This window comes from Fusarium oxysporum, chromosome 13, assembly GCF_000149955.1.
Source record: "Fusarium oxysporum f. sp. lycopersici 4287 chromosome 13, whole genome shotgun sequence".
Lineage (NCBI taxonomy): Eukaryota > Fungi > Ascomycota > Sordariomycetes > Hypocreales > Nectriaceae > Fusarium > Fusarium oxysporum.
In genome coordinates, this window is record NC_030998.1 from 926,844 (window position 1) to 953,647 (window position 26,804).

Sequence of the window (26,804 nt, forward strand, 5' to 3'; positions counted from 1 at the left end):
CCTTATTCTCTTTTATTTCATTTACTTTCATATTAGTAAAATTAAATATATATATAAGCATACGTCTGGTTAAAATTGCTAGTATAAGTAATACTTTCGATTAAACGATTGATAGCTCGTAAACCTCCAAAGATAAACAAGGTCTGTATTTCTGAAAACAGAGGTTGCGACCCTAGAAAGCTAAGGTACTGGCGTAAAAAGAACTGGACGGGATCCCGTATTCTCTACCAGCTTTGGTCGTATGAAACAACTGACGTTGCTGGCACTGCCCCCATGCTCAGCATCAATATCGAACTTCAGTGCCTAATCGTGTCTCGCTTCATCTGTTCTGTTGGCGCTGCTGGGAACGTAAACTTGTAGCTGCATATTGTCATGATATGTTTCCCTTAGACCCAGAAGTTAACTAAGACATGAGCTCTCTCCTGGTCGTATTACACATGGGGCAGCGAGGAAGGCCGCAGCGTGGACAATTAGCCGCCGTTATTCTCATGCCACCACTTCCACAGCCGCAACATGTCCAGACCCAAATGACCTTTCTGCGTTTGGCCTTCTTCGATCTCGATGGACTCTTCCCTAGGGAAATAGTGCTCACTATCGATGGTTCGTCCATCGCAGGTGCCAATATGTGGACTTTCTTGAAGGAAGCAATTTGCTGATCCACTCCAACTATGTCTTGATTCGTTTCAGACGCTTGCGCCCGTCGCCAGTATGGGATTAAGCCGTATACCCTGGACATACTTCTCCTTTCCTTGATAGATGATTCTTTTGCAGGGTTTTTGGGCAGCATGGAGTACGTCAGATCGCACTTCTGACATGAAAATGTTTTCTCATCGCCTATTTTGACTGAACGGCCTTTGCAACCAGGGCTGGGGCACTTGGCCTCTGATACGTCCTTCTGTTCTGCAATCATCTTTATCGACATTGAAATTTGGCATCCAGGGCGGGCCATTGCTTGCCAAGCGATCTCAACATTTGAGTTCAGCTTATTTGTTGCCGCATCAGCACCGAGGAAGAAATATTGCTTTTTGGCGATATACTGCTGACCTGGACAGTTCTCGAACTGTTTATTGAGGAACATATCGACATTCTGGTAAATAGTTAGCTACCATGTGAACATTGCGCTGCAATCTCACTTACCGCCCAGTGCCTGAAGAAGTCATACTGCAACGTCGTTTGACGCCCGAGCACGTCTTCAAAGCTGATGTTTTCAGCGAGAACGAGGAGAGGTGGCATAGACATTGACGTGCACAGGCGAGAATAGTGTCTCATTAGCCCTGGAAACAGTAACCAGGCCTTCATAATGAGATTGTGCAGATCTCGTATGACGGCACGAAGACTGGCAACGAGAGGTCAGTTCATGAAAGGTAGAATTCAGTGGTATTTACCTACAGCTTTGGTAAAAGAGTTTGGGTAGTCTCTTCTTGTTGGCTAGTCATGTCTTGTTGAGGCAAAGTACTGGGTTGGTCCCCCAGGGTTGTAGTTGCATTTATGTCGGACTCTTCCACGTCTGCTACTACCGGTCGGTCATTTGTACTCGATTGAGAGTCTTCAATAACTTGAGGCGGCGCAGGTGCGTTACCAGGTTGATGCTCATCGTCCTGAAGGTCAAGCAGACTGAGTTGTTCTCGAAGTTCTTCGATGCTAATGATTCGGCTACAAAAAGAGTTCAAAGCTATTCACATTCAAAGACTCATAAGTAAGACATACCGCTCTTGGAGTTGTGTTATGACCTGTTCATTCTGGACTTTGATCATGTTGAGCTGACTATTCAGCTCATCGAGATCGTTACGGTCGCTTGCGTCATAGTCAGCATATGAAGCTGGACAGTCATCGACAGGTCTAGATACTCTTCTTGTAGTTGAGTGACGAGGTTTAACGTCTGAATCTGTGTCCCAATCCTTGATCGCAGATCATCAACATGCTTCGAATAGACCAGCGCCCATTGCGCCTTTCTACCAACACCGCGATACCATGCTGACGATCTTTGAGGACCTAGGCTAGCATCGAATTTGGATATCAGGTCGAGGAAATTTGCTAGTGTAGATAAAGTGAGATCTGCTTGTTTCCGCGCATGCTCTGCAAAAGGATTGTTGCTTCTTTGCCTCGTCGCGCCGGTTTGTTGTTGGTGCAGGTGTGACAAAACGTCTTTCAAAAGGTTCAAATCGGCCAGCACTTGAAGATAATCTCCTGCAGCGCCACCTGTGTTTTTCAACGCTTGGGTGATGTCGACGATTAACTTCAAGGCGCTAACGAAGTCGCCGGCAGAGAATCCAAAGGCTGGTACAGTCATTGTATCGTCTGATGTAGTTTGGAAGGTTATTGACAGAGAGAAGTGACAGGTTTGCGGGGTCTAGATGCATTGCGATAAGGAATGGTCAGACTAGAATGCCTTGGGCATGCCTTGGGCGAGGTTGGGCCAATACTATTGATCCTGGGCCATCTTCAGCACGCTGCAGAGCCCTTTAGTGGTCGCCCTCTCAGCCTGCTTTTCCCGCTTCAATCAATAGGACAAATCGAAGCCCCCCTTCACGAGAACAGGTTCATCTTATTGGGCACCAATGCACTTCTTCATTTGCCCGACACCGCCCCTCGCTCTCATAATCCTTCCAGCATAAAAAGAGTGGTGACTAAAGCATTGCAGCATGGCAGACCTAACACCACTTAAGGCTTAACATCATTACCAACCCTCCATTGTCGCAATTGATAGATTAAAATAACTGTGGTATCTCTATACTGCCCCTTTGAGGGCCACGTCTACCTCCTTCGCAATCTCAATGCTCTCTCGCAACACGCGCTTCTCCTCATCTGTCAGCTCCAGTACTTCCGTATCAGTCATACAGCTCATATCATCCTTTGTCCTTCCTTTATGCCATTTCCCATCCATCATCCAGTACTCTGGGACTTCATAGCCATCTGGGTCCACACGTTTGTTCTTCAACAGGCTTCCATTGTACCATAACAGCTTATCCTTCTCATCAGTATGAGCAATGACAAAGCTACAAACCATTGTCACATTTGCTCCTTTGCTTTCACCCCAGCCGATCATTGAACCATAATGCGACTCAAACTCATAACTGGACCCGCCAAGCTCAAGGCCAAGCCACCAAGACTCCTTGTCCCCGTGACCTTGCCTGTAAGTGACTTCTTCTCGAACATCGTATGTGTTCTGCCATGCGACATGTAGAAGACCAACAAGAGTACTTACTCGCGCCTTGTTGAGGACTACTGCACCCGAATCACATTCTTCAGCGTAGTCTTCTGTCCATACAAGTGATTTGTTCATCTCCGCTGAAGGCTCCTTGATCTGGTCCTTCCACCATTCGTGCCTTTTTTTGAACGCATGTTGCCAAAACAGTCTGTCGTGGAAGAGTAACGCTCCTTTTTCGATATATGCTGTTTGCGCATACAGCCTTTCCGGTTGTTGAATGAACACAGCATCAGCATCTAGGAGGATGACTTCTTCAAAGTGCGATCCGAGTAATGCAAAAGCTTTGATGGCCCATCCTCCGTCTTTGAGCTTCAGACTAGTATCGTCAAAGATGGCGAAGATATCAAGAAACTCGACATCAGTTGCGCCAGTGAGTTTCGCTATCCTGTCACGTTCCTTTTTGGGCAAGTCATCTTCTCCAGCATATACAATCTGTATAGGCAAGCGACAGCCCAAGACTTTGCGCAAGCTCACAATTAAATGGGCCAGCGAAGCGAACTGATTGCTCTCCACCACCAACAGGAATCACAATTCCTCTGGACCCTCTGTCAAAAGAGTGTCGAAGGTCAGAGAGTGGTGTTTCTGATCCGGGATTCCTTGGTGGATTCCGGAGGAAAGGGAATAGTTGTTGGGCTGTTATCTCCGTAACATCCTGGAGCTGCCGCCCAACTTTTGAAGTCGGGTCAAGTTTGTCAGACTTTGACAGCCATTGACTCAACTCTCGTGATCGTTGACCGACCTCCCAGAACGTACTTTTATGAGGAGCCTGTACAGGATTTTCGGCATATTCCTTCGCCTTTTGGGAGATGTTCTTCAACTCAGACTCGCTGATTGGTGGCGTCCAGCTATAGGATAAGCTGGTTGAGCCCTTCCAGGTGATAAGAATAAGTAAAAGGGAAAGACCGCCGAAGATACTCAATCGAACAAGGGCCCGAGGAGGGTCTCTGAACATTTGGCCGAGCCGTACTATGAATGCCGATGCCAGCGACATGTTCACAGATGGTAGATTTAAGCTCTAGATCGTGTGACGTGATGTACAATTGAGAATGGGAAATGGGAGAGCACAGTGAGCGGCACCTAAGTAAGCCTCCGTATGGGCCAGGATGACAGCCCTGGATTCGTGTTGTCAGAGATTTCTGCCTTGGTCCAACCACCGATGAATGTCACATTACCTACAATCAACAGCATAATGACTGGTAACCAACAAGCCAACCATGGATCAGGCTGCGCCGCCCCCGTTGGCGCAAGGTCTTGGCTCAGGAAGTCCCAAATCCCAGATCTTCCTCAGCGCAATCTTTCCCAAGTAATATTTCTGTGTTCTCTGAGAGCTTGATACGGATATTATCCGTCTCATCTTGACTCTGAATGTCATCAATGATAGGGTGCAGCGAAGGTGCGTGAGTTCAGCTATGTGGAGAAATTGCAAGAGCTTGAGATAATCCCTGCGACGTCATGCAGGGGCCCCAGGTTTCTCCAGTGGTCTGACTCGCTGATCATTAGCTCTCTCGAGTCGCCCAGTCAGACCAGTCTGCTTGTTAGTTAATGATTTAACTGTTGGTAGCAACTCAAGGATCCTAGTTCTAATACCCCCCAGTTAACAATGCACTTCTCTCTGTGCTCTGTTCAATGGCGTATCGGTATTAACTCTCTGTATGGAATGGAATTGTTAACAACTCAATTTCTCCGGGAACACATGTTGGAGTTGGGTTTGAATGGCTTCACGTCGGTTATCGAGGGGCTAAAAACCAGATATTAGAGTCTCTCTCCACGAGTAAAGAAGTATCGGCCGAAGTCTTCGCTTAAAAGACAGATCACTGAAGACTGAAGACCTGTAACAGGCCCTTATCTATACTATCCAATTGAAGTGATCAAACTGTCCCAGGGAATGCAGCCAAGCGAGCAGGGTGTTGAAAACTGGCGGTTACAGAAGTTCCCGGCCACTAACTTTGATACTGTCTGTTGGTAAAAGCCCAGGATTTCCCCCCGTACTCCTAGTACTCATGCTGCTTCCGCCATCTACCGACTGCTCAGTCTTTCTTCGCCTGAAGATCTTTCTATATATCCAAATATGCATTTCAGTTTTGTGCTGAGCGTTTCCTACGCCATTTTACAGCCAGCAATGGCTCAAGAGGGCGTGTGCTGGGGTGTCGACGGCAAGCAGTGGACCAACAACAAACAGTGCCCAGGCTCCTCGGCCTGTTGTGGTGAAGGGGCAACTTGCATGCCAAATCGGCTCTGCAAGAACAAAGGACAAGGAGAGAATGAGTTTGTTCGAGGCCCATGTGCAGTTGCACCATATGATAAGAAGAAGTGTGCTGCTATCTGTCTTTACGGTTCGTTGTTTTACCCGTGTGCTGGTCAATCATGGCATGCTGACATCGACTAACTCTCGCTTCCAGAGGAGAGAAATAACCGATTCCCGCGTGTGAAACGATGCGGCGATGGCAGCTACTGCTGTTCGGAAGACGATCCTGGATGCTGCGCCGGTAAACGCGGTGTCTTCCTCGACTCAAAAGGCAACATTGAGGATGACGTGACTTCTTCAACCGTATCTTTGGTCCAGACCACCTCCTCAGCTGAGACAGTATCATCTACAATCACGGATGCTTCCGTGACGGCATCCTCCGATCCAAGCCCCACGTCAGACGAGACGGAAGAAACGAATACTGGGACTCCCGAAAACAGTCAAGGCATGAAGATCGGACTTGGTGTTGGTGTCCCAGCCGCTGCCATAATCTCTGGGCTATCCTGAAGTCGGTGACCAAAGAAGCAGCAAGTCTCCTCCTACAGTACAAGAGCTCCAAGGGTAATATCGGTGGCTGGCATGTGTCACGTTTGGTGAATATTATAATAGTTACCTAAGCTTTAGACAATTTTAGGAATAGTGACCCAAGTTTTATGCGATATTAGAGGCCTTTTATGTTCCATTTTATGAGATCGCGCGCGAGAGTTTACGCCGGCCACAGCAGATCCACGCGTTGATGAAGGATAAATGACAAATAAAACTTTTACGCCTAAGATCTCAGTCTAATTCACAACCCGAACCCGGTTTTCACTTCTTGTGCGCTGTCTTTCTCATGGCCGTCCTTCAAATCACCCATCCTTGCAGCTAATTTGAAGCCCGCCCAAGCCAATTGTTCCAAGGTAGAAGAGACCCGTGCTGGTTCAAGATGTTGTTCACGCTTTCCTTCAGGTCGCACATCTGAGTCTTGATCTCCACAGCCTTGGTTGCCTCATCAATTTCCTCTTGTTTCTGGGCGACATCCTTTTCAGCTTGCTCCAGTTTGTCGATGATCTCATCATAATGTTCGCGAAGGACCTTTCTGCTTATCTCAGACCCATTGGCAAAGCTCTGATCCATAAGCGTTTTGCTATATCGACACATGTGGGCAGAAAGCTCTTGCTGGCTGTCAGCTCGCAGACTGTTCAAAGGTTCGAAGCTCCAATGACGAGCGGGCTCGGATTTAGTCTCGACAGCAGCGTCCAGGCGAGTCAGTGCCTCGGCCAGAGTATCCTGCTCGATTCGAAGGCGGCTCAACGCGGCCCGGGCATCTCTCAGACCATCACGGGCGTGGTCCAAGGCAATGGCCGCAAGATGTCTGTCTGTTTCGAGTGACTCGGGTGTCTCTTTTCGGATCGCTTTTAAAAGCATTTCGTACTCCTGTTTTTTGATGACCTTCTTGACCTCCTGTAGGGGATAATCGACTTCGTCAGATTCCTTGATCTTTCGGATGAAGAATCTGCGCTCTGCACGCGGGTTGAGCGATGGGGGGCAGGGTTTGTCTGTCAGGACGTGTCGTAGGCAGGATAGCACGTGAATCCCACAGCTGATGTTATCCTGCTGTGGAGTACAAGGCTATAGAGGTCAGCATGAATCTTTATAGGAAAAGGAGCAACTGACTGCGACATTGATGAACCGCAGCTTGAATTTGTGTCCGACGGTTTCCTTCCATTTCTGGAAGCTGGCGCAAACCGTATCGAACCGATCCCAGCACGGGCTCGAGTCATGGTGATTGAAAACCATGGATTTCGCATCGTCATCGATGTCAACGATAGCCAAGGTCCAATGCTTAGGCTTTAGATGATGGATACTGAAGCAAAGCTTGGTATACCCGTCGAGCTTGATGTTGTGCCCAGTAGTTGTTCCGTCAACCTTGAACCAGAGAGGGTCGAGGACCTTGACCTTGCCTTGTTCCATTGGGTACCAGGAAACGAGAGCCTTTGTAAGGAATTGGAGCGTATCATCCGTAAGTTTCACATTGTTGGTGAGCTGCTTATAAATAGCAGTGGCTTCGTCAACCCTCTCTTCTTCTCCCTTAGAAGTTTCGGTACGCTTCATGGATCGCTGTGGGGTCATCGCACTGGATTCTTTTTCTCTTTTGCGCTTGACCGAAGTGGCAGTTGGTGGTTGGGTGAATAGGCGAGAAATGTTCGTTTTTGGGGGTAGAGGTAGAGAAGGAGCACCCGAAACAGCAGGTCTCTGTTCTGGGGGCTCCTGGTGCCTGAAAGTGGAGATCGAAGAGATTCTCTTGTCGTTGTTGCCAGCGACATTGGCTGGCGATTTGACTGACGATCTGGGGGAACCGCCCAAGATGATGCTCGGGCTTCGCGTGGTCTTGAGGACGGGCTCGATATCCTCATTATCGCTACTGTCGCTTTCAACATGCTCACTTCCGACGTACATACAGGCCTCGGGCTCAGTCTCTCGGGACTCCATAATGACCACCTCTGATGGACCGCCAGCTTCTTGAGTCCTTTGAGATTGCATGGCTGTCTTGAGCTTGTTAAAGGCAGCTCTCGCGATATCGTTAGTTAATCGGAGAGAGCTTTTAGGATGCTGGCTAACACCGGTCCAAAGCACATTGTAAGGTGGTGCCTGACTCCACAGGGATGCCAGCTTGATACCTTTGTCTTGGGCCAATCTAGTGATCTTGACCAGGGAGTCGACTGCACCGCCCCCGAGCTCGTTTTGCTTGGGGGGATTTTCATGCGCCTTACGGACGTCGTCGAGGAGCCAAGACTTACCTCCCCATTGTCGGTCAAGCCATTTCTCTTGCTGGGCTCTGTTCATCTTGGTGGGTGAAATCGGCATGCTGAGATTACCTGCGCTCATGATGTTAATGTTAGAACGAAGTCAATAGTTATGATGGATTGTGGGAGAAGTGAGAGGACAATTTGTTGAAGGAGGTACAATCGTTTGCAGAATTTATGATGAAGTGAGGGTAAAGAGAGAGTGATGAGCATAGAGATGAGCAGATAAATAAAAGGGTGAGTGGAGCAGTATCCTAAGTTTAGGTAAAGCTGAACAAAGAAAGGAGGAGTTTAGGCTGCATTTGAGAAAGTGAGAAGAGTCTAGGGGAAAGGGAGATGAGCATAAACTTATGATAATTTTAGGATTGACGTACCTTAAGATTCGTTGAAGACAGGAAGAATTATTGATGGGTTTCGAGTAAATAGAGGACCTCAGAAAATACTCTGTTCGTACGAGGTTTCTGTGGCTCCGAAGTTCGATCGATCGTTCAAGTAACTTCCAAAGGTAATATGCAGGCAGTGATGTAGTGTTGGAGTAAGCAGTTCTGCATTCAGGCAGCGTGGTAGATACTAAGATTCAGTGAGGGTGACGAGTTGAAGTTCTGTACTATGGAGATATGCGAAGTCGAAAGTCAAAGCCGAGGTCAAAGGAAATAAAGGGATATTGACAGAACTGTGTGAGGCGATGATGCGACTGCGATCGATTGAGGTGTTGATCTGGGTTGGAAGGATGAAGGATGCGGTAGGCCGAAGTGAAACTAGGTATCATGTCAGTAAGAACTCTTACTTTCGTGGTGGAGGGGAGAGCGAGTGCAAAAAACCTGATATTGAAGATTGACGGTTGAAGGTTGAAGAGTAGAGGTAAAAGTGAAGGCTGGTGGTAGAGAAAGGATAGTTAGGAGTCGGTTTTCTGTGGATCACACAATGGTGTTCAAATAGTAGTGATATTGAGTCACTATGCGAGGTCTTGTTCTTGTTGTCGGCCATGTGAGAGACTGCCTGGGCTGTTGCGTCAACAAAAATGGTTAATCCTAGTACTGTCCTTCGCAACCTCTCGTGATATCCATTCTATCCGCGGTTTTCACTTGAAACCCGCCAGTAAAAGTGACACTTCAAGACGAGATCCTCAAGTGATTGTTGTCACTTCGTGTGGCTATGAGCTGAACAAGCCATCCATGGTCGATCGCGCTGGCGACATAACAAAAGAGAGCTCCGGTCTCAGCGCTTCCGACGTCTTCACTCATCATTTCCTTTTGAATAGACACCATCTGGTGGTCAGTTCACGAATCGGTCGGTTCATGCCCATGATTTTCTCAGATAGAATCGCCTCTGAGACGTGAGATTGGGCACGAGCTTCGCGGTCAGAAGTCTCGTCGCGATTGTTTTGAAACGCGGACACAGCGATGACCGAGCATACGCAGCCATGCCAATATCCCTGCTGATTCTTGTATCATTTCCGTCGTCGCTTGAAGAGAAGAGTATGTTGCGGCCGACAAGTGACTTCATCTGGTCGGCAGAGTCGAAGTGGTAGGATGATAGTTTCGTGTACCTAAGGCAAGGTAGTCAGCAGTAGTTGAGAGTCTACGGGCATGGCACGGACCATCCCTGCTGCAGGGTAGCTGGACTCGCGACCTGAAGAAAATGATCGATCGCCAATGGGACAATCATCCCCAATATTGGAGGAAATGTTTTGTGAAAGCTATTGGATGAAGTATTATAATGTATTTCTAGGTTCCCAGGAGTACTGAACTGCAGTATAATGCAACTTGGAGGCACTGACAGACCAATGACGATGCAATTGACGATGTTGGATGGTCATTTTTTCTTGAGTAGTTATTACGCTTTAAAAATGGAGCAACGCTTAGTGGTTTTGACACCAAGATACTGACATAGCTGTTAAGAATGACAGCCAACATAATTTAATTAACCGTACTAACCATTCTCATGGTATTTATGCGCTTTTACGCTTCAAGTTATTCGTTTTGTCCTTGTCATGATTGAATCGAAACTGATACGTTAAACTCAATCTCCAGATGATGAGCAAGACGTTGATTAGCTGACGAAGATGTGTCCCGACACTCCCCTTCTAACAAACAACATCCAACAACATGAGAGAAAATTGCGAGGCATGGAAAGACCCAATCTGTAGCTACGCTATATCACTGTTGCTTTTGTCACCATTATTACACGCACGGCCGCGCAGGTCATCCAGTTGCTCCCTCAAAACCTTCACAGCCTCTCCTTCAAGCAAGACCCCATTTTCAAGCGATCGACCTTGATGAATCATGTTTCTTTGTGTTGGCCAGAAGTACGATGTGCCGAGATACGCGAGACTGTCATCTGCGATGATCGCGTTGTAATGGGGGCGCGGCTCCCACCAGCTGACATCTTCAACGGACAGCCGCTTTCCGTAGCGTCGCGTCGCTTGGGTAAGAATTCTTGATGATACCGCGTCTATTTCACGGACTTGTATCGTTACCGTCACGCCGTTGGCTGCCCGTCTCACCAAGAGTTTCGTGATTTTCGGATCAACGAGTTCTGAAACACTGACGAGGAGGTCGCGACGAGCACCTCGGAGAAGTGTATGTTGCGCGCGACTGATGTAGGTCAAACTCGCAATGGGGTCATTTATTATGACGCCTAGGCTAGCGAGCTGTGAGCCAAGATGAGCGCGACGCTCATTGCTCACGCCACCAAGGATGGCTTCTTGCATGTAGACCTGAAAAGCTTTGGCTGCCGTGGGTGGAAGCTCGATGGAAAAGTCGGCCTTGTCAATTGGCTTGGTATCTACGATGGCACCAGTGCTGAAGAGTGTCCTGTCGTCGATGACTATCGCTTTGGCGTGAACGACTTGGCGCGTTGGACCATCAACGCCAGTGAACATATCGATGTGGATTCGGTTGCGCTCAAGAAGCTTGACATACTCCCTGCAGGCTGGTGTATCTTGATAAATCGTAGGTCCTAGTTTCGATACCACGACAGACATGATTGCATCTGGCTTTTGCTCTCGAAAGTCAATTAACGCGTCGACTACGATCTTGGCGTCACCTTGATCGCACATCGACAGGTTGAGTATTGTCAATCGCCGTTGCTGAGGTGTCTTTGGAGAAGGAATTGTGCAGTCTCGGATGAACTTCTCAAAGACGACAAGATGGTCCAAACCGTTGGTGAGAAGTGGTACTGGACCTCGTGATAGCGTCCCGAACATAGGATCGCGATCGCTCGTGGGTAATCTCATCGCTCTGATTGCTTTGACACTGGTAGCCCGACATCGAAGCTTATCCTCGCAGTAAAGAAACGCGTCGATGTCGAAGCAACCACCAAAGTCAGGACAATTGACCCTTACATATGAGGGCGCTATCTGATGGGGCTCAATGGTGAATTTGATAAGACAGAATCCGTCCAGAACGTGCTTGGCTACCAGTTGGCCATCTTTCTTGGCCTCGATCTGGAACGGGCCGTAAAGCTCACGACCTCGTAACCGAGCCTCGAAAGTTATCCCAGGAAGCAATGGCTTGTGAATTCTCTGTCGAGATGCGGTTGGGATCATGCGTACAATGCCATGCTTAATCGGGCCGAGCATATGTTTTCCTTTTGAGCCTGGGAAAATTGCTCGAAGATTGTCTGGTTCGTCAATGACTTTCTTTATCTGACCCTTTTCAGTCCATCGCTTGAGATGAAGGACACGCCGGGGCGGTTTGGTGAAGTTTAGGGGATCGGGAATGGCCTCTAGGTAATCGACTTGCCATGGCACACCGTCCCAGATGGCGGCACGTCCAGCGAAACATTCGATGCAAATGTCCAGGTGTAACGCGCATTGATCTCGTAGGATGAGCTGTTGGCGAGAGTTCACGCCAACTAGATCATATATATGGCCGTTATGCTCAATGGGTGTTGGTGCTCTGGCTCGCTCCCTTCGAGACCTTGCATATACAGGCGATAATGGATCGAGGGAGTCAAGTTGCCATTTCGACAGAGGGCTATCGTTATAAAGGCACCTATTATTACTTGGTAGCCTTGGCTTGATGACGTTGTTGTATCTCATAGTTGCTGATAATATTAAGAAACTCGAAATGGTGTCCAAGCTCAATCTAGGATGGGCATAACGTCAAGTAAAGTATCTGCTCGCGTGTGCACTAAATGACTTTGCTTTACCGATTTTCGACGTCGCCCAAAGAGCGGCCCGAGATCAACACCGGGAGCTAGAAAGTGGGTTACACAGAAGATCGTATATGTCATTTTCTTCACCTCTCGTCTCTCGTTGGTCAGACAAATCCCGAAGAGGCTTTAGCTGAACGAGCTGAACTATTGGAAAATCCTATTCGGTGTTTCGTTTCATTCGCTCCGCATTACCGGGACTGATCAATATTGACGTGAGAATTGTCGACATTGGATGGCATGTAAGACAAGATCGGCAGTACCCCACAACATGGCGTTCGAAGCCACCGCTTCGAACTGGGAAGTACCGGTTTTAGCTGCATCCCTGTGTCGATCACTTTACGCCAGTTTCGGAGGGCGGGCTCTGTTTGGGGCATGAAGACGGCAGGATCGGAGAAGTTCAGCCAGCCTCTTCGTGTGAAGATCACACACGGGAGATGAGCTGGTAAACACGGGCATGCAATATGTTGGTGAGAGGTATGACAATTGTCTCATAATACGAGGCCGTCTTTCAAGATTCTCTGTCAGTGCTACAGGTTGTCTCAGAACAGAGCCGAAAAAGCAATAGGAGCATTTCGCACATCCAGGATCCCATAACGCGGCGAACATTGTGAGGCGTTTCAGGAAAATTGTTTGCTCTGAAGTTAAGACTCTAAGCACCAACTACTCATAGTTACAGTCCAGAAATTCCAATAAAGTGTCCCTGTTAGGCCAGTCGGTAAATGCAATCCATTCCCGAAATAAGAACTCTTCTGTGAAGCCCTTGTCCCAGTCGACTAGGGGTTTTCTTCTCAACGTCAAGCATCTTTCAATGACCTCTTTCACAACAGGACCGAATACCAAAACTGAAGAATGGCTTGGGACGACATGGCAAGTCTTCCATTCTCGAAAACAAATTGTCATAGATACTCTGGTTTCTTCATATACAACCAGAATGCGACAATATGGGTCAGCCCCTTGTTTTAGAAATCGTTCGATGACGTTTCCATGGTCATCAACTAATCCGTAGAAATACCATTGAAAATTCAGAATGATATAGGTTAAGAAGAATTGCCAGGCCGACAAGGTAACTGGGTCCGGCACAACCCAGTTATCGTTGCTCCAATCTTGCAGTATTGTAGCTGGAATTAAGGGTATTGTGGGATCCATTGTAAAGATGCTTTTCTCAAAAAATATTTCCCAATGCTTCGACATAAGAAGAAACTGACCAACTAAGGCTCTCTTGGCCGAGTTGTTCAAAACATTTGCATCATTCATGATTTTCCACTCCATGTAATCGATATGACCAGAAAGCGCTGCAAGACACATATTGTTGCGGAGTTGTCTCGGGTTGTTATCACCGATAGGGCCGCTCCATAAGGTCTGATATATAGATACGGAGCCCAGGGAAGGTTAGGCAAGAAGCATTGCCACTTTGCGTGACTGTCGTCCAGCCACTCATCATTAGCCCAGGAACCAATATACTCCAGGAAAGAGTACGGTGGCTTGTCAAGTCTGTTTTTGAGCCGCATGAGTACTATTGAATTACAAGCAAACCTTTCAGTGTTTTCTGTGCCCTTTTGACCTGAAAGACGGAAGGTAGCGAAGCAGACATGAGAGACAACATCAATAGTATCTGTATCACCAAGGGCAATTTTCATTTGCACAGAGAGTTCTGAGCGTTCTGTATCCTTGTAGAACATATCGGGGACTGATCGGTGAACAAACTCAAGAACCTGCAATCTCTCATACTGCCTGCCCTCATGGCATTCTATCAGGCCACCGCAGGCACCACGAAGCTGTGCTTGGAGAAGTTCCTCGTCCGGGATAGGCTCGTCCTCGAGACCGTCTCGTAATGAGAATTCTAAGTCTTTATCATATTCATCTAGAAGGGAGAAAGCAAGCAGTGGTAGCTCTAAATGGTTAGATTTGGCAGTCTGAAGTGAATCTATAATCCGGAAAGTCTTTCTCTCATCATCTGGTTCAAGTTGCCGAAGGATATGATGAAAGAGTGACTCAAGACCTCTAGGTAAGGTTTTTAGGTGTTTCCTCAACGATTCACTGGTGACTTTGTGTGTCATTTTGTTCCGTATCGTTTTGACAACAAGATAGGTCCAGAGAAAGATTCCCGAGGACTTTTCGGGGATTTCAGTAGCGAGATCACTTTTGAGTCCTTCATCCTTTAGGTTACTTAGGCGACTGCGGACATAAATTTGCATGTCGAATCTGGTTAAGTCCTGGAGTCGAAAGCCAGGGTCACTTTCATATTCATCCATGAATACACCCTCTTCTCTACTTGAAAGGCAGAGCTTTAGGTTCCCGTCGGCATGAATCGTCCATTGTCGAAGGACATTGACTAAGTCAATGTAATCCAATCCATCTTGAACACCAGGCTCAAACTCGTCGAGGCCATCAATAAAGATGCAGAACTTGTGTTGCTGGTACAGTTTATCGTTTTGAAGGAGTCTTTCCAGAGCATTCTTGATGACAGGCGATGAGATTTCTTGACGGTTGTCAACCTTCCAGGGAGTTTGTTTCGCTTGATTCCAGTGACCAGGAAAGACTTCGTGTATGAGATCAGGCCTCTTTCGAAGTACGTCGTGAAGCATTGAGCGACAAAGTCCGTCTAGTGACTTCTGCGGCTTTGAGCCATTCCGCCAAAAGAAGAACGAAGTGAATGCTAGCTTCTTTGCACCTTTCAGATAAATTAGCTGACGATGTCATATAAGATAAAATACTCATTTACCAGCCCATTTAGTTAGTATCTCTTCCGTCTTCTGATGAGAGCATAGAAATTTCATCAGTGTTGATTTTCCGGATCCCAATTTTCCGGAAATGTGAAAGATTGGCGATGATGACTCTTCTGATACGAGCCACCCCAAGAATCTCTCTCTTGATTTGAGTTGCATCTGTGGAGCGCACTGCCGTCAGCTCAGCCCGTTGATAGAATATTCCTGCTAATACCTTAAGCGCTTCTCTTTGTATTCGTTCCTCGTAGGTCAAGTCATGCTCCTCCACGTCAAACCAGTTGTCATCTTTGAGAGACAAGTAATCATCTTTCTCAATAGTCTCAATTGGCTCATAAATCCATTTGAACGTATCTTCATGAGCACTGTGAACTGCGTCAAATCTCTGATGCATTTCATCGAACTTGAGGCTTTCCAGAATGAAATCTTGATACATTGATCGACGGGTCTCGTCGTCGACCATCAGTAGCCGCTGAAACTGGATGCAAGCTTGTGTGTTGAAAATAGAATCAGGCGCGGAAAGTTGCGAGTGGCGTAGGTGCTCTATGGCCTGGGTCAACCTTTTCAACGTAGCCTCGTTGTCTTGGCAAGTGAGATTAGTTCACTGAAGCCATCTTCTGCCTCAACTCTAGGTGTAAATTAACTACAGCCTCTCTCATGACTGGCGAAATAGGTTTACCTTGAGAATTCAACCAGTGCGAGAATGAGCTGATCACGGTAGTCTTTCAACTGGTTCTCCAGCTCAGAGATATCCTTCGCTTTGATCTCTGCCTTGACGGCATATCGCAACAATTTGAAGGGATTGGACGAGCTCTGCTTTGGTTTAACTTGATTCAAGGCCTTGACTAAGTCCGTTGAAGTCGCCTTGCACTTCCTGGCAAGATCCGAAAGTGACTCTTGCTCGGGAGTCAAACGGGCGTTGTCTGCCACTTCAAGCCTCAGAGCTGCTTTGCTAACTTCGCTGGTGACATTTTCGCAGTGTCTGTTGTCGTCTAGGACACCATCAAGAGAGTTGTGTATGTTGTAGGCTATTTTTACGAGCTTGAGACCCGCTTCAACGAAGGTCAAGATCCCAGACGCCAATCCGATCGCCGAGACGGGATCCATGATAAGAGAAATGTGGGATTTAGAGGGGAATCCCAGGAATCGACGGATAGATCGACTAGAGAGTTCAGAAAGATGAAGGTCGGATGATTTTGTCATTCCACAGAATGCTCAGCACAGCCTCAGAGTCAGCCTGAATGACGGTAAGGGGAAATTGTAAAATCATGGTCTTGTTGGCGACCTCACATCACAGCCTGATTATGCAAAGTCATCCAATAGTCTATGCTGCTGCATTGCGGCCTAAGGTATTAAATATTCCCCATTCCCACCGCGTCCTCTGGTTTGCCAATGTTCTTCACAATATTTCAGCTGGGTGTAACACGCGCGGAATGGTTATTTTCACCCGACGAGGGCGCACTTTCCAATCTAGAGCGCAATTATTGACTTGTCGCATCGGAATAAGCTAATTGCTAGATAATTTAGGGGATAATATTCTTCCGCCTTTTCTAAAATAATTGCTGAATGACGTGACAGCGATTGGCCCTATCGCCATCGCTAGAAGCTCTCACGCCATACCCCATGAACATCTAAATAGTGCTCTTATCGCCTATCACAAGCCCAAATTTTCCAAAGTATACTAGAAATGATATAATTAAGATAGGACGAAGGGACTAGATCGCGGAATTCGGAAGATATCCGGTCTGGCGGAACTCCATCGACTAATGAGATCTCCCGCTGACCTCCACGGTTCATCAGATTGATGCCCGGCAGTTATCTAGCAAATGATAGCCCATTGCATCATCAAAGCTATACAAACGACATGGATTCGTGCCTGCCGATCGCCAAACATATAGCTATCACACGGACCCCCAAGCTTAAAATGCCGAGACGTCAAACCGAACTGCTGGATCTTTCACTTCCCCAAGATTCTTGGCCAAAATGTCGCTTCACGTTCGGGCAGATGCAAGCGAGAATGGCATTGAGCCACCGCTTTCTCAAGCCGTCGGCTATGTCGTCGTTATCGCGATTGGTTTCCTTATCGCGTTTATCATGATGTTTTTGACGCATATCTTGAAGAAGACTGTCGGTGAAGATAACAAGACAACTGAGATGTTCATGACAGCCAATCGAAGTGTTGGCACTGGTTTGACTTCGTCTGCTGTTATTTCGTCTTGGCTTTGGAGTACGGCTATGCTTGGAAGTACTCTTGTTGGATACAATTTTGGTGTCGCTGGGCCGTTCTGGTTTGCAGCTGGGTATGTACCCTTCCTCCGCGATTATTTTCGGTAGTTGTTGACCCTTATCAGATGCTCACCCATGATCGTCTTCTTCGCTCTACTTGGTATCTCCTGTAAGCTCAGAGTACCCGAAGCACATACCCTACTCGAGATTGTCCGTATACGATATGGTACCTCGGGCCATATTGTCTGGATTGGTCTATGCTTGATCAACAACATCATCGCTATTGCAAACATGTTGCTGGGTGCAAGTGCTGCGATCTCTGCCTTGTAAGTCTTCTCTCTTACATATTGAGTGGTCCACTTACTCGATCAGATCTGGTATCCATATCATCGCCGCTACGTTCTTGTTACCTGTTGGCGTGGTGCTGTATACCTTTGTTGGGGGCATCAAAGCGACCTTCCTGACTGATTACTTCCATACCTTTGTGATCACTATCATCATATGTTTTTTCACCATCAAGGCTTTCCTTGTCCCCGAGATTGGATCACCTGGTGGTCTGTATGATCTGATCGTTCAGGTTGGAAAGGACCATCCCGTCGCCGGCAACCACGATGGATCTTTCTTGACAATGACTAGCAAAGACGTGAGTTAACTGCTTGACCATCATAGTACACTCGCTTACAATATGCAGGCTATATACTTCGGTATCATTCATGTGCTGGCCAATTTTGGTCTCGTCATCATGGACACTGGTTTCTTCGCCAAAGCTTTTAGCGCTGCGCCTCAAGCTGTTGTCCCAGGCTACATCATCGGCGGCATCGCTTACTTTGCCATCCCGTGGTGTCTCGGCACCTTGATGAGCTTTTCCGCTCTAGCTCTTGAGGATACTCCTCGCTTTCCTACCTACCCTCGTCGCATGTCTTCTGTAGAGATCTCCAACGGTCTTGTTCTTCCCTACGCCGCGATCGCAATCGCCGGAAAAGGCGGTGCTGCCGCTGTTCTGTTGATCACTTTCATGGCTGTCACTTCAACTATCAGCGCCCAGGTCATCTCCGTGTCATCCATCATCAGCTTTGATATCTATCGCCAGTACTTTAACCGTGGGGCAACTGATCGTGACGCTATTCGGTGGAGTCACATCGGTGTCGTCTTTTTCGGTCTTTTCTCCGCCGCCTTCTCTACCGCCCTCTACTATGGAAAGGTTGACCTTGGATGGACTCTGTACATGCTTGGTGTTCTGACATGCCCCGGTATTTTCCCAACTGTCTTTACGATTCTATGGCGAAAACAGTCAAAGATTGCTGCTATTGTCTCGCCTCTCCTGGGCATGGCCACTGGCATCGCTGTATGGCTTGGCTCAGCATCGTCACTGTACGGTGAAGTCACCGTTGCATCCACTGGAAAGTCTCTTCCTTGCGTGTACGGAACTGTCGCTTCGGCTTTGAGCCCAGCGCTGTACTCAGTCGTGATCTCGCTCATAAAGCCTGCCAATTACCAATGGGCTGACTTCAGAAATGAACGTCTTGCGTTCGACCAGGTTGGTTCAACAAAAGAAGAAGTGAGGACGCACGAAGAAAAGGTAGCCAGCTACACCGCCGATAAGGCCAAGCTCAAACATTGGGGCACTCTTGCGGCGATTTGGTCCGCCGCTACGTTCTTGGGGCATTGGGTTCTATGGTAAGAGGCACTTTATCCCCATCTCATTGTAACGTCGACTAACAGGTGAAACCGTAGGCCTCTTCCGATGTACGCAGCTAAATACGTCTTTGGTAAGACTTTCTTCGTTGCTTGGATTGTTATCGCCATTATTTGGGTGTGGGGGACCATGTTCGTCGCAGGCTTCTACCCCATCATTGATGGTTGGCCTCAGTTGAAGACAGTTTATCGGGGCTTGAGAGGCCAGGGCCCAGTTGAAGGTGAGCCTGAAGTAGTTCAAAATGCTCAAAGTGATTCTTCCATCACTGAGAGGGACGAGAAGGGGAACAATGGGATCCTGGCCTGAGAGTAGTCTGACAGCGCACTTTATATAAGAGATACACATAGTGGTCAATTAGTCAGATTCCCCATAAACCATAACTCTAATACATGTACAAGACAATGGTCCATCTTTCGTTTACGCAAAATTGAGATAGGAAAGCATTCGCGATAGGATTCAGTGACAGCCCCGATCGGGCCTTGGCTTCCCCGCTTGACCCCGCCAGAGCCGATAGAGGCCGCGTCCGATAGCGGCATTAATAAAGATCTCCAACTCCAACTCCAACACGTCCGGCTTATCACCAGCGATTGCTTCCCATCTCACGTTACCAATACCCTCAAAAATAGCCCTACAAGATGACTTTCACAGTTCTCTCAGACGCCAACGTCAATCACATCCTCGACACGTTATCGCCATCTGACGTGACCGATCTCGCAAACGCTCTGGAGCAGGCTCTCATTCAATACTCATGCAACAATGAACAGCAGTACCAACCTCACCGTGCAGTCGTCAACCGGGATGGACAAGTCAGCCTGTTCATGCCCGGAACTACTGACCAATTGATCGGTGTCAAGATCGTCGGTATCACCCCAAGCGAAAAGCTCAAGCCTTCTGAAGCAGGTCTCAAGAGTGTCTTGACTCTGTGCGACGCTAGAGGTCAAGCCATAGGAACGCTCAATGCAGCCGCTCTCACCGCGTTCCGAACTGCGCTGGGTTCAATGCTGCCTTATCGATTTAGGCGTAACACAGAGAACATCGTGGTGTTCGGTGCGGGGAAGCAAGCGCTATGGCACATTCGCTTGGCACTCCTGTTGAAGGAGGAGGATATCAAGTCTGTGACCATTGTCAACCGCTCTGCGGAAAGGACTCAGCAGTTGATAGACTCGCTCAAGTCTAACGATCAATCGACATGGCCGTCGCACATCAGCCTCCAGGCCTTTGATCCTAAGGAAGACCGTGACGCCGCTATGGAGGCTTTGGTTGTAGATGCGGATGTCTTGTTCTTTACAACACCAAGCACGGAACCACTGTTCCCGGCATCATACCTCACTTCCGAGAAGGCTCTGAGCAAGACTCGGTATCTCGCGGCGATCGGTTCTTACCGCCTTGACATGCAGGAAATCGACCCCGAGCTTCTGAAGCAAGTCATCAACCCATCAGGGCCCTTTTCATCTGTGGGGTATCAGGGTGGATCCGTTGCAGTCGACAGTCGGGAGGGCTGCCTGCAAGAGGCTGGAGAACTCATCAAAGCCGAGATCCCTACGGATAAAATGCTTGAGATCGGTCACTTGTTCCAGACCAAAAACACCGAGAACCCGAATGACTTGACCAAGTGGGTTGAAAGTGGATTTGTTATTTACAAGAGTGTCGGTACTGGTGTTATGGATCTCTCGATTGGTCAAGAGCTTCTTCGTCTGGCCAAGGTGAAGAATGTTGGCTTGACTGCTGAGGACTTCTGAAAGACACCAGATAGGTTAATTAAGTAAAACATCCATGCTCCCTTTCTCAAGACTATGTCCCAGTGATTCGGTGTTATGCTCAAACAAAGGTCATTATCAACCATAGCATGGGAAAGTGACCCCAGCCTTCTGGTGTTCTCTTTGCTCGTCACGCGATTTCCAGCCAACACAAAGTCCCAATACTATTACCAAGACTGCTGATTTATTAGTTAAAACTTTCTTGCGTTGGTATCGATGACCTCCAACCCACCTAGAAAGAGTTTGTAAAGTAGCATATGGCGATAAAAGCTAGATCTTGTCATGTCTATGTGCTCCGTAGCCCTTGGAGCTATTCCACCTGCCACAAGAGGGGCGGTTTCAAGTTGTTTTGACCCTGGAGCACACTGTTTGGCGGTCTCGAGGATATCGATTATGGCAGCCTTATTTTTAGGGTTCACGCTCTGTATCCATCGGAGAAGTGATAAGCTCAGCTTTCCATCACACTCGTCCCAACCTGTGACATTTTCAATCAAGAATTCGCTAGTAGATCTATTGCTCTCACACTCAAACGTCAAAGGATTTTTGGGCTTGGGAAAGTGAAACGTGACTTGAGTGGGAGAGCGCAGAGGCTCGATGACGATATGAAATTCAGATGGGGCTCCGTGTAATAGGAATTGCTCAACAGCAAGACCAAATCGATCGGTATGGAACGGATATGCCATGCCAACCCAGCCTAGGAAACAATAAAATAAGATTCTTTCCCAAACGGTGTGGTCGTCTGAAAGTGCATAGTCATAGGCAATAGACGAGCGGGGGCCGACCGTAAGACTTCCTGGAGGGTTGCCATCAAGGAGAAGGTTCTTGGCCTCGAACGGAATTCGTTCAAGCGACAGGAAATGGCCCTTGAAGAAATAGCTCAACAACTGTATAGGTAGACCAACTCGAATATAGGCTTGCAGAAGTGCGTTGCCAACAAGAGACGTCTTCCATGACTTGTCGATAGCTTCGAGGTTATTCTTTAGAAACCATTCAACGTACTCAATATGGCCTATGAGTGCAGCCTGACATAGGACACTGAATGTCTCCAGTCCTGTAATTACCCCATATCGATCCAAGCTTTGCCGTCCACGGTTGACATATACCTGGATACCCTGGTGCAAGAGAGGATAGCTTGGTTCAGGTTTCATGTCGAGAGGATCACCGACCCATGACGAAACATACTGCAGAAATCGATACGGTGGTCTATCAATCCTCGCTTCCAGACGCATCCATGTTACTCTAGCGCATGAATCTTTGACTTCTGTCTTATCCTTCCGCAGGAATCGCGCTGCCGCAAAGATCAAGTAAGACAGTACGTCAACGCTACTAAAACCCTTCAGGTATGGCTGCATTTCTGCTTTGATCTTTGGTCTCTCAAGCATGTCGGGAATAGATCTGTGTGTGAAGCTAAGGACTCCCCAAGGGCCGTGATAGTTTGGTTTGGATGGGTAACACTCGACAAGACCACCGCAGAAACCACGAAGCCTTTTGCCGTAAATCTCTGGTGTTCTACTGACGTCTGAATCCGTTGCGTAGCGAGACATAAACTCGTCTCGTATCGAGAGTTCCGAGTCTCTGTGATAATCTTCAAGGAACGAAAACTCCATCAGAGACAAGGTCAGATAGTTATCATTGGCAGTTCTCAATAGTGCCATGATTTGATAAGCAGTCCTTCGGTTGTTTTCGTCGAGTCTGTTGAGGATATGCTCAAACAACGCTTCCAAGCCAGGTGGAAGACCGTCAAGGAGTTGAAGTAATTGATCCTGCGTCACGTCATCCTCGACCTTTTTCCGGATCTCATTAACCACCAAAACTATCCAGAGGAAGATACCGCATGCTTTCCTTGGAATAGTTTTAAGTAAATGCTCTTTGAGGGTGGAGTCTGGAAGGTGAGATAATGAATCCTGAACATATTGTCTCATGTCAAACCAGGTCAGTTCGTGAAGTTGGAGCCGATAATCCGCCGAAAACCCGTTCAGGAATACGTTGTAGTCTCGACTGGAAACAACCATTTTCAACCTCCCTTCAGAGTCTTTGACCCAGTGTCTTAACAATCTTACAAGATAAATATGATCTCTGCTATGTGACTCGTCGTACTCGTCAATGCCATCAACGAAGAAGCAGAAGCAGACCCGAGGAGCGCACGATTCGCTGTTGAAAATGATTTGTTCAAGGGCAGACTTGACAACATCGATCGGCAAGTCAAACTTAGTTTGTATCTGCCAAGGGCTAGTCTCGACTTCCTTCCAAATATTTGGTAAGACATTTTTGATAAGTTCAGGGAAGGCGTGGAGTATGTCGTAGAGAAGAGAGCGGTAGAGACCATCCAAAGATTTTTGCATTTCGGTTCCGGGTGTCCAAAAGAAAAACTGGGTGATGAGGAGGGATCTATTCCCTACAACGAGTAATAAGTTTACCATCTCAGGTTAAGCTCGGGGTAAGTGAGAACTTACCTGCCCATTTTTCAAGTTCAAGTCGAGTTTGCCCATGTGTGCAAAGCAGTTTCATCAACGTGGACTTGCCTGAGCCCAGTTTGCCCGAGATATGGAAGATGCCCTCCGATGAAGACAGCCAATTCATGAAAAGTTCCCTTGATTTCGACTTCATCTCATGCATGTCAAGGGTCTCGGACTTGCTCATCCCCGTTGCCTCGTTCTCGAGGGTCTCATCATCTTCTATCAGCCAGTTGAAAGTCTTTTCATGAGGGTAATGAACTCTGTCATCTCTTTCGTGTATGTTCTCGAATTTAATGCTTTCAAGAATTCGATTCTGATAAATGGCAGCAAGAGCATCATCCTGAAGACCTAGAAGACGGCGTAGTTGAGTACCGGCTTCGGTCCCGATTTGCTCGACTTGCACGCCACTCCTCAACGCTTCTGTATGCCTTTGAAGTTCTTCTAGTCGCGATGCATCGGTTTGGGCCATGGCTAGAATCCTTTTCGAGTACACTGCCAAGTCTTGACTATTTGCGATTGTGAGATCCTGTAACGGATGAAGACAAGGATTTAGGGAATCTGATACCTTGAAAGATCCACTATACCCAATGCCAACTGACTCCGACAGTCGTTGAGCTGCTTCTCCAGATTCTTAATCTCGCTTTCGCAACTCCAAGCCCTGTACACAGACCGATAGTTCTCAAAAGAGCTCTTACTTTTGGGTCTGATCTTATCGAGGAGGTCGAGGATTTTCTGCGATAACTCGTGGCATTTTAGGGCGAGGTCGTAAAGACCCCTCTGCTCGGGTAGGACTCTGGCTTGATCTGCTGATTTAAGTCTCCGAGAAAGGGCTTTCATCTCATCCACTATAGCTTTTCGCGTCAAGTTTTTTTCGACGCTACCGTCGAGAGAGTCGCGAATTTCCCGCGCACTCTGTAGTAATTTGACGCACAAAGGGACAAAGGAAATGATGGCAGACGCTAGGCCAACGGCCGTGACAGGATCCATCGCGGATGGGCACTCGATCTTTTGGTGGGTGGGAACAAGTGAGGTGAGCTGAGGGAAAAGGCCTTCTCAACACAGCCTGATTTAAAATTGTTGTTGCCCATGCCGTGCTGACTTAAAAGAATTCCACCAATTGAAGCTGCAGGCTTGGAAGACTCAGCCCCGTTAGGCATAATGGAGAGAAAAAGATTCAAACTTGAGTTGACTCTGTATAATCTATCTATGACTGGTGAATATTCTATGTCTAAGGTGATTCAATAACTCCTTCCATATGCCGCTTTTGGTCCATTAATGTCAAGACACAGTATTAAATAGAAATTAGTAAGAAATAATATGGCAAACCCTCAAGATCTAGCCCTTCTTTGCCATAGCCAACGCCTGTGCGGCCCTTGCAGAATACTTGCATCGCTGTCGAATAGCAGGACCGTACTTGAAGAAGATGAATGGCATGGGTAGACAAGCAAGTGACAGGAAGGCAGGGACTGTACTGGCCCACTGTGTTCCTAGGTTGTCGTACATCTGCTTAGTGAAAAGTGGAAAGGCGGCGCCAAATAGAGATCGCAACACGGCGTTTGATGCTAGGACCGAGGCAGCGTAGATGGTGTATGAATCGATGAGATAGCTGAAGATACTATGGAACACGAGAGACATGCCGAGACCGAAGGGGGCACCAGCGGCTACTGGGGACATCCAATGGACTGAACGATATGATGTCCTGTCAACTGTTAGTGGATATGTTGACTGTAACAAGACCTGAGCTTACCATGCGAACCAGAACATGCCAGCAGGGACACAGATACCGCCGAGCATACATCCCGGGAGACGGTATTCAGGAGGTACAGGTTCGTTGCCGAACCTTTTCGTGACCTTCATATACCATATGTTGATGAGTCCAATCGTAGGAATGGCACTGATCATTCCGACAGCAACTCCCAGGAAGGCCAGACCTCCCTTGCCAGCAGACCAGCCCCTCTCAAGCTGGAAGACGACAGGATATGCGCCAAACAGCATGTAAAGGGTTCCGAAAAGAATAGCTACGTAGATGGAGAGAAGAAGGACGATAGGTTCGAAGCATAGGAGTTGCCAAGGACGAATGAGGGCCTTCTTGAGAACGACGGCTGGTGGATCGGCCTTGCCTTGGTGTTCGTAGATGGAGATGTAAACCTTGCCAGTCTTTTTGGACAAGAAGTCGGCTCGGTTCTGAAGGATGTAAGGTGCATAGGTTTCGGGAGCGCAGCACATGTCGAGTACCCAGAAGAATCCGGCAACAATGGCCATCAATCCCATAACCTGGAAACTCTGGTTAGTGTATGATGTCGGAACCAAGGACTTGGGTGACTTACCCATCTCCAGCCTTGACCGTCACTCAAGTATCCACCAATGAAGGGACCCAAGCTGGGACCCAGTGCAGGCGCCAAAGAGAAGAATGCCATAGCGATAGCACGCTCGTCAGCATTAAAGATATCAGAGATAACACCGCCAGCATTGGTCAGAGGTGATGAGCCAAATGTTCCGCAGAAGAAGCGAAGGACCAGAAGAGTAGCGACGCCATTATCTGCTGTGCATGCTGCACTAAAGACAACATACAAGCCATAGCTGATGACGAAGATAATTTGTCGACCGTAGATTTCGCAAAGCGGTGCCCAGAGGAGAGGTCCGACAGCGAAACCGAGGACGTAGAGGGAGACGCCAGCAGTTATGAGTGTATGGCTGGCCTTGAAATGAATCATAAGCGGCACGATAGTACCTGTCATATGACATGTCAGCTATGTCGATTGCCGAGGGTTATAAGACTGACCTGTATAGGCACTAGAACTAAACGCGACAGCAAAACATGTTGCGGCTGAAACCATTGTGATGGTCCATTTCAACCACTTGGGCCAATTGAGCGGGTTACCTGTATCATCAGGAACCCAGCTAACAACAAACGGATCTTCAAAGGAGCCTGATCCAGGATAATTATGGTTCTCAACAGCTTGATCAACTCTCGTCCTGTCAAAAAGAAGTTTTACCAACGAGCTATGTCGCGGTTTCGATTCTGGTGTCTTTTGTCGTAGTGTTTCATCGTCGCTCATACAAGAGCTAGGCAAATCTGGTCTAGAAGACATGATGTTGTTGCGAATCTGCAATGATTGCTCATACTATTCCTCAAAAGGACTTCCAAGACGGGAGGACGAGCCCTTTATAATAATATGGCGAGATCGGGGTTCCATTTCGTCGGGAGCGCCGGTGAGCGGGCCTCGAAGCCGGGGTGAGCAACAGGTGATTTCTGCTGTGACGACGGAGTCACAGGACGGATTTGGGCGTGGTGAGATCCAGATTTGGGCAGAAGGGGGTCTAACACCTTTCGATCTTGCGGGTATCAAGGAACGTAATTAGATCTTGATGACGAAGTCTGCATAATCTCTCCGGGGGGTCGGGAAATCGCAGTCTGGCAGCGCCGACATTTTCGATACTTCTTCTCTGGATCCACTGAAACGTGGTTTTGACAGGTGCTAGACAAGGGTTTTGGTAATTAGAGATAAGAAGCTTGGGCTGTTGGAATCATGCTTAAAATGTCCG

The 26,804-nt window shown here is 47.7% G+C and overlaps 10 protein-coding genes across 15 annotated transcripts; 3 read left to right on the forward strand and 7 right to left on the reverse strand.

Annotated features, from left to right (window-relative positions):
• FOXG_20694 (uncharacterized protein) lies at positions 1-2,351 on the reverse strand. The gene is made up of 5 exons (XM_018400990.1): positions 1,848-2,351; positions 1,708-1,794; positions 1,390-1,653; positions 1,138-1,336; positions 1-1,087 (listed from the first exon to the last, which is right to left on the reverse strand). The coding sequence occupies exons 1-5, from the start codon at positions 2,288-2,290 to the stop codon at positions 404-406; spliced, it is 1,677 nt and encodes a 558-aa protein (XP_018250730.1). The 5' UTR covers positions 2,291-2,351; the 3' UTR covers positions 1-403.
• Positions 2,352-2,728: 377 nt separating this feature from the next.
• Positions 2,729-4,199, reverse strand: FOXG_12231 (uncharacterized protein; the record flags this gene model as incomplete). Its single annotated transcript, XM_018391975.1, has 2 exons — positions 2,729-3,666; positions 3,962-4,199. The coding sequence occupies 2 exons, from the start codon at positions 4,197-4,199 to the stop codon at positions 2,729-2,731; spliced, it is 1,176 nt and encodes a 391-aa protein (XP_018250731.1).
• A 1,113-nt stretch (positions 4,200-5,312) lies between these two features.
• On the forward strand, positions 5,313-5,960 carry FOXG_12232 (uncharacterized protein; the record flags this gene model as incomplete). Its single annotated transcript, XM_018391976.1, has 2 exons — positions 5,313-5,541; positions 5,608-5,960. Exons 1-2 carry the CDS (start codon positions 5,328-5,330, stop codon positions 5,958-5,960), a joined length of 567 nt encoding a protein of 188 aa, XP_018250732.1. The 5' UTR covers positions 5,313-5,327.
• Positions 5,961-6,096: 136 nt separating this feature from the next.
• FOXG_12233 (uncharacterized protein) lies at positions 6,097-9,759 on the reverse strand (the record flags this gene model as incomplete). 3 transcript variants are annotated; one of them, XM_018391978.1, is made up of 4 exons in its annotated part: positions 6,097-7,064; positions 7,110-8,311; positions 8,614-8,997; positions 9,061-9,759. In XM_018391978.1, 2 exons carry the CDS (start codon positions 8,298-8,300, stop codon positions 6,318-6,320), a joined length of 1,938 nt encoding a protein of 645 aa, XP_018250734.1. The 3 variants fall into 3 exon arrangements, with proteins under 3 accessions (XP_018250734.1, XP_018250733.1, XP_018250735.1); XM_018391977.1 differs by lacking the exon at positions 9,061-9,759 and having other exon boundaries at positions 7,110-8,560; positions 8,614-8,632; XM_018391979.1 differs by lacking the exons at positions 8,614-8,997; positions 9,061-9,759 and having other exon boundaries at positions 6,318-7,064; positions 7,113-8,300.
• A 629-nt stretch (positions 9,760-10,388) lies between these two features.
• On the reverse strand, positions 10,389-12,284 carry FOXG_12234 (uncharacterized protein; the record flags this gene model as incomplete). The annotated part of the gene is made up of 1 exon (XM_018391980.1): positions 10,389-12,284. One exon carries the CDS (start codon positions 12,282-12,284, stop codon positions 10,389-10,391), a length of 1,896 nt encoding a protein of 631 aa, XP_018250736.1.
• Positions 12,285-13,650: 1,366 nt separating this feature from the next.
• Positions 13,651-16,230, reverse strand: FOXG_17780 (uncharacterized protein; the record flags this gene model as incomplete). The annotated part of the gene is made up of 5 exons (XM_018397762.1): positions 13,651-15,071; positions 15,123-15,285; positions 15,341-15,666; positions 15,729-15,751; positions 15,803-16,230. 5 exons carry the CDS (start codon positions 16,228-16,230, stop codon positions 13,651-13,653), a joined length of 2,361 nt encoding a protein of 786 aa, XP_018250737.1.
• A 389-nt stretch (positions 16,231-16,619) lies between these two features.
• Positions 16,620-19,484, forward strand: FOXG_12237 (uncharacterized protein). 2 transcript variants are annotated; one of them, XM_018391981.1, is made up of 5 exons: positions 16,620-17,423; positions 17,475-17,675; positions 17,722-17,992; positions 18,041-19,026; positions 19,084-19,484. In XM_018391981.1, the coding sequence occupies exons 1-5, from the start codon at positions 17,107-17,109 to the stop codon at positions 19,349-19,351; spliced, it is 2,043 nt and encodes a 680-aa protein (XP_018250738.1). In that variant the 5' UTR covers positions 16,620-17,106; the 3' UTR covers positions 19,352-19,484. The 2 variants fall into 2 exon arrangements, with proteins under 2 accessions (XP_018250738.1, XP_018250739.1); XM_018391982.1 differs by having other exon boundaries at positions 16,620-17,675.
• A 113-nt stretch (positions 19,485-19,597) lies between these two features.
• FOXG_12238 (uncharacterized protein) lies at positions 19,598-20,963 on the forward strand. Its single transcript, XM_018391983.1, has one exon. The coding sequence runs from the start codon at positions 19,681-19,683 to the stop codon at positions 20,782-20,784; it is 1,104 nt and encodes a 367-aa protein (XP_018250740.1). The 5' UTR covers positions 19,598-19,680; the 3' UTR covers positions 20,785-20,963.
• FOXG_12239 (uncharacterized protein) lies at positions 19,608-24,245 on the reverse strand (the record flags this gene model as incomplete). The annotated part of the gene is made up of 4 exons (XM_018391984.1): positions 19,608-20,978; positions 21,035-23,197; positions 23,256-23,764; positions 23,824-24,245. The coding sequence occupies 4 exons, from the start codon at positions 24,243-24,245 to the stop codon at positions 20,881-20,883; spliced, it is 3,192 nt and encodes a 1,063-aa protein (XP_018250741.1). The 3' UTR covers positions 19,608-20,880.
• A 6-nt stretch (positions 24,246-24,251) lies between these two features.
• On the reverse strand, positions 24,252-26,414 carry FOXG_12240 (uncharacterized protein). Of its 3 annotated transcripts, XM_018391985.1 has the most exons (4): positions 26,041-26,414; positions 25,586-25,989; positions 25,006-25,532; positions 24,252-24,957 (listed from the first exon to the last, which is right to left on the reverse strand). In XM_018391985.1, exons 1-4 carry the CDS (start codon positions 26,348-26,350, stop codon positions 24,594-24,596), a joined length of 1,605 nt encoding a protein of 534 aa, XP_018250742.1. In that variant the 5' UTR covers positions 26,351-26,414; the 3' UTR covers positions 24,252-24,593. The 3 variants fall into 3 exon arrangements, with proteins under 3 accessions (XP_018250742.1, XP_018250744.1, XP_018250743.1); XM_018391987.1 differs by having other exon boundaries at positions 24,252-25,532; XM_018391986.1 differs by having other exon boundaries at positions 25,586-26,414.
• Positions 26,415-26,804: the final 390 nt, after the last annotated feature.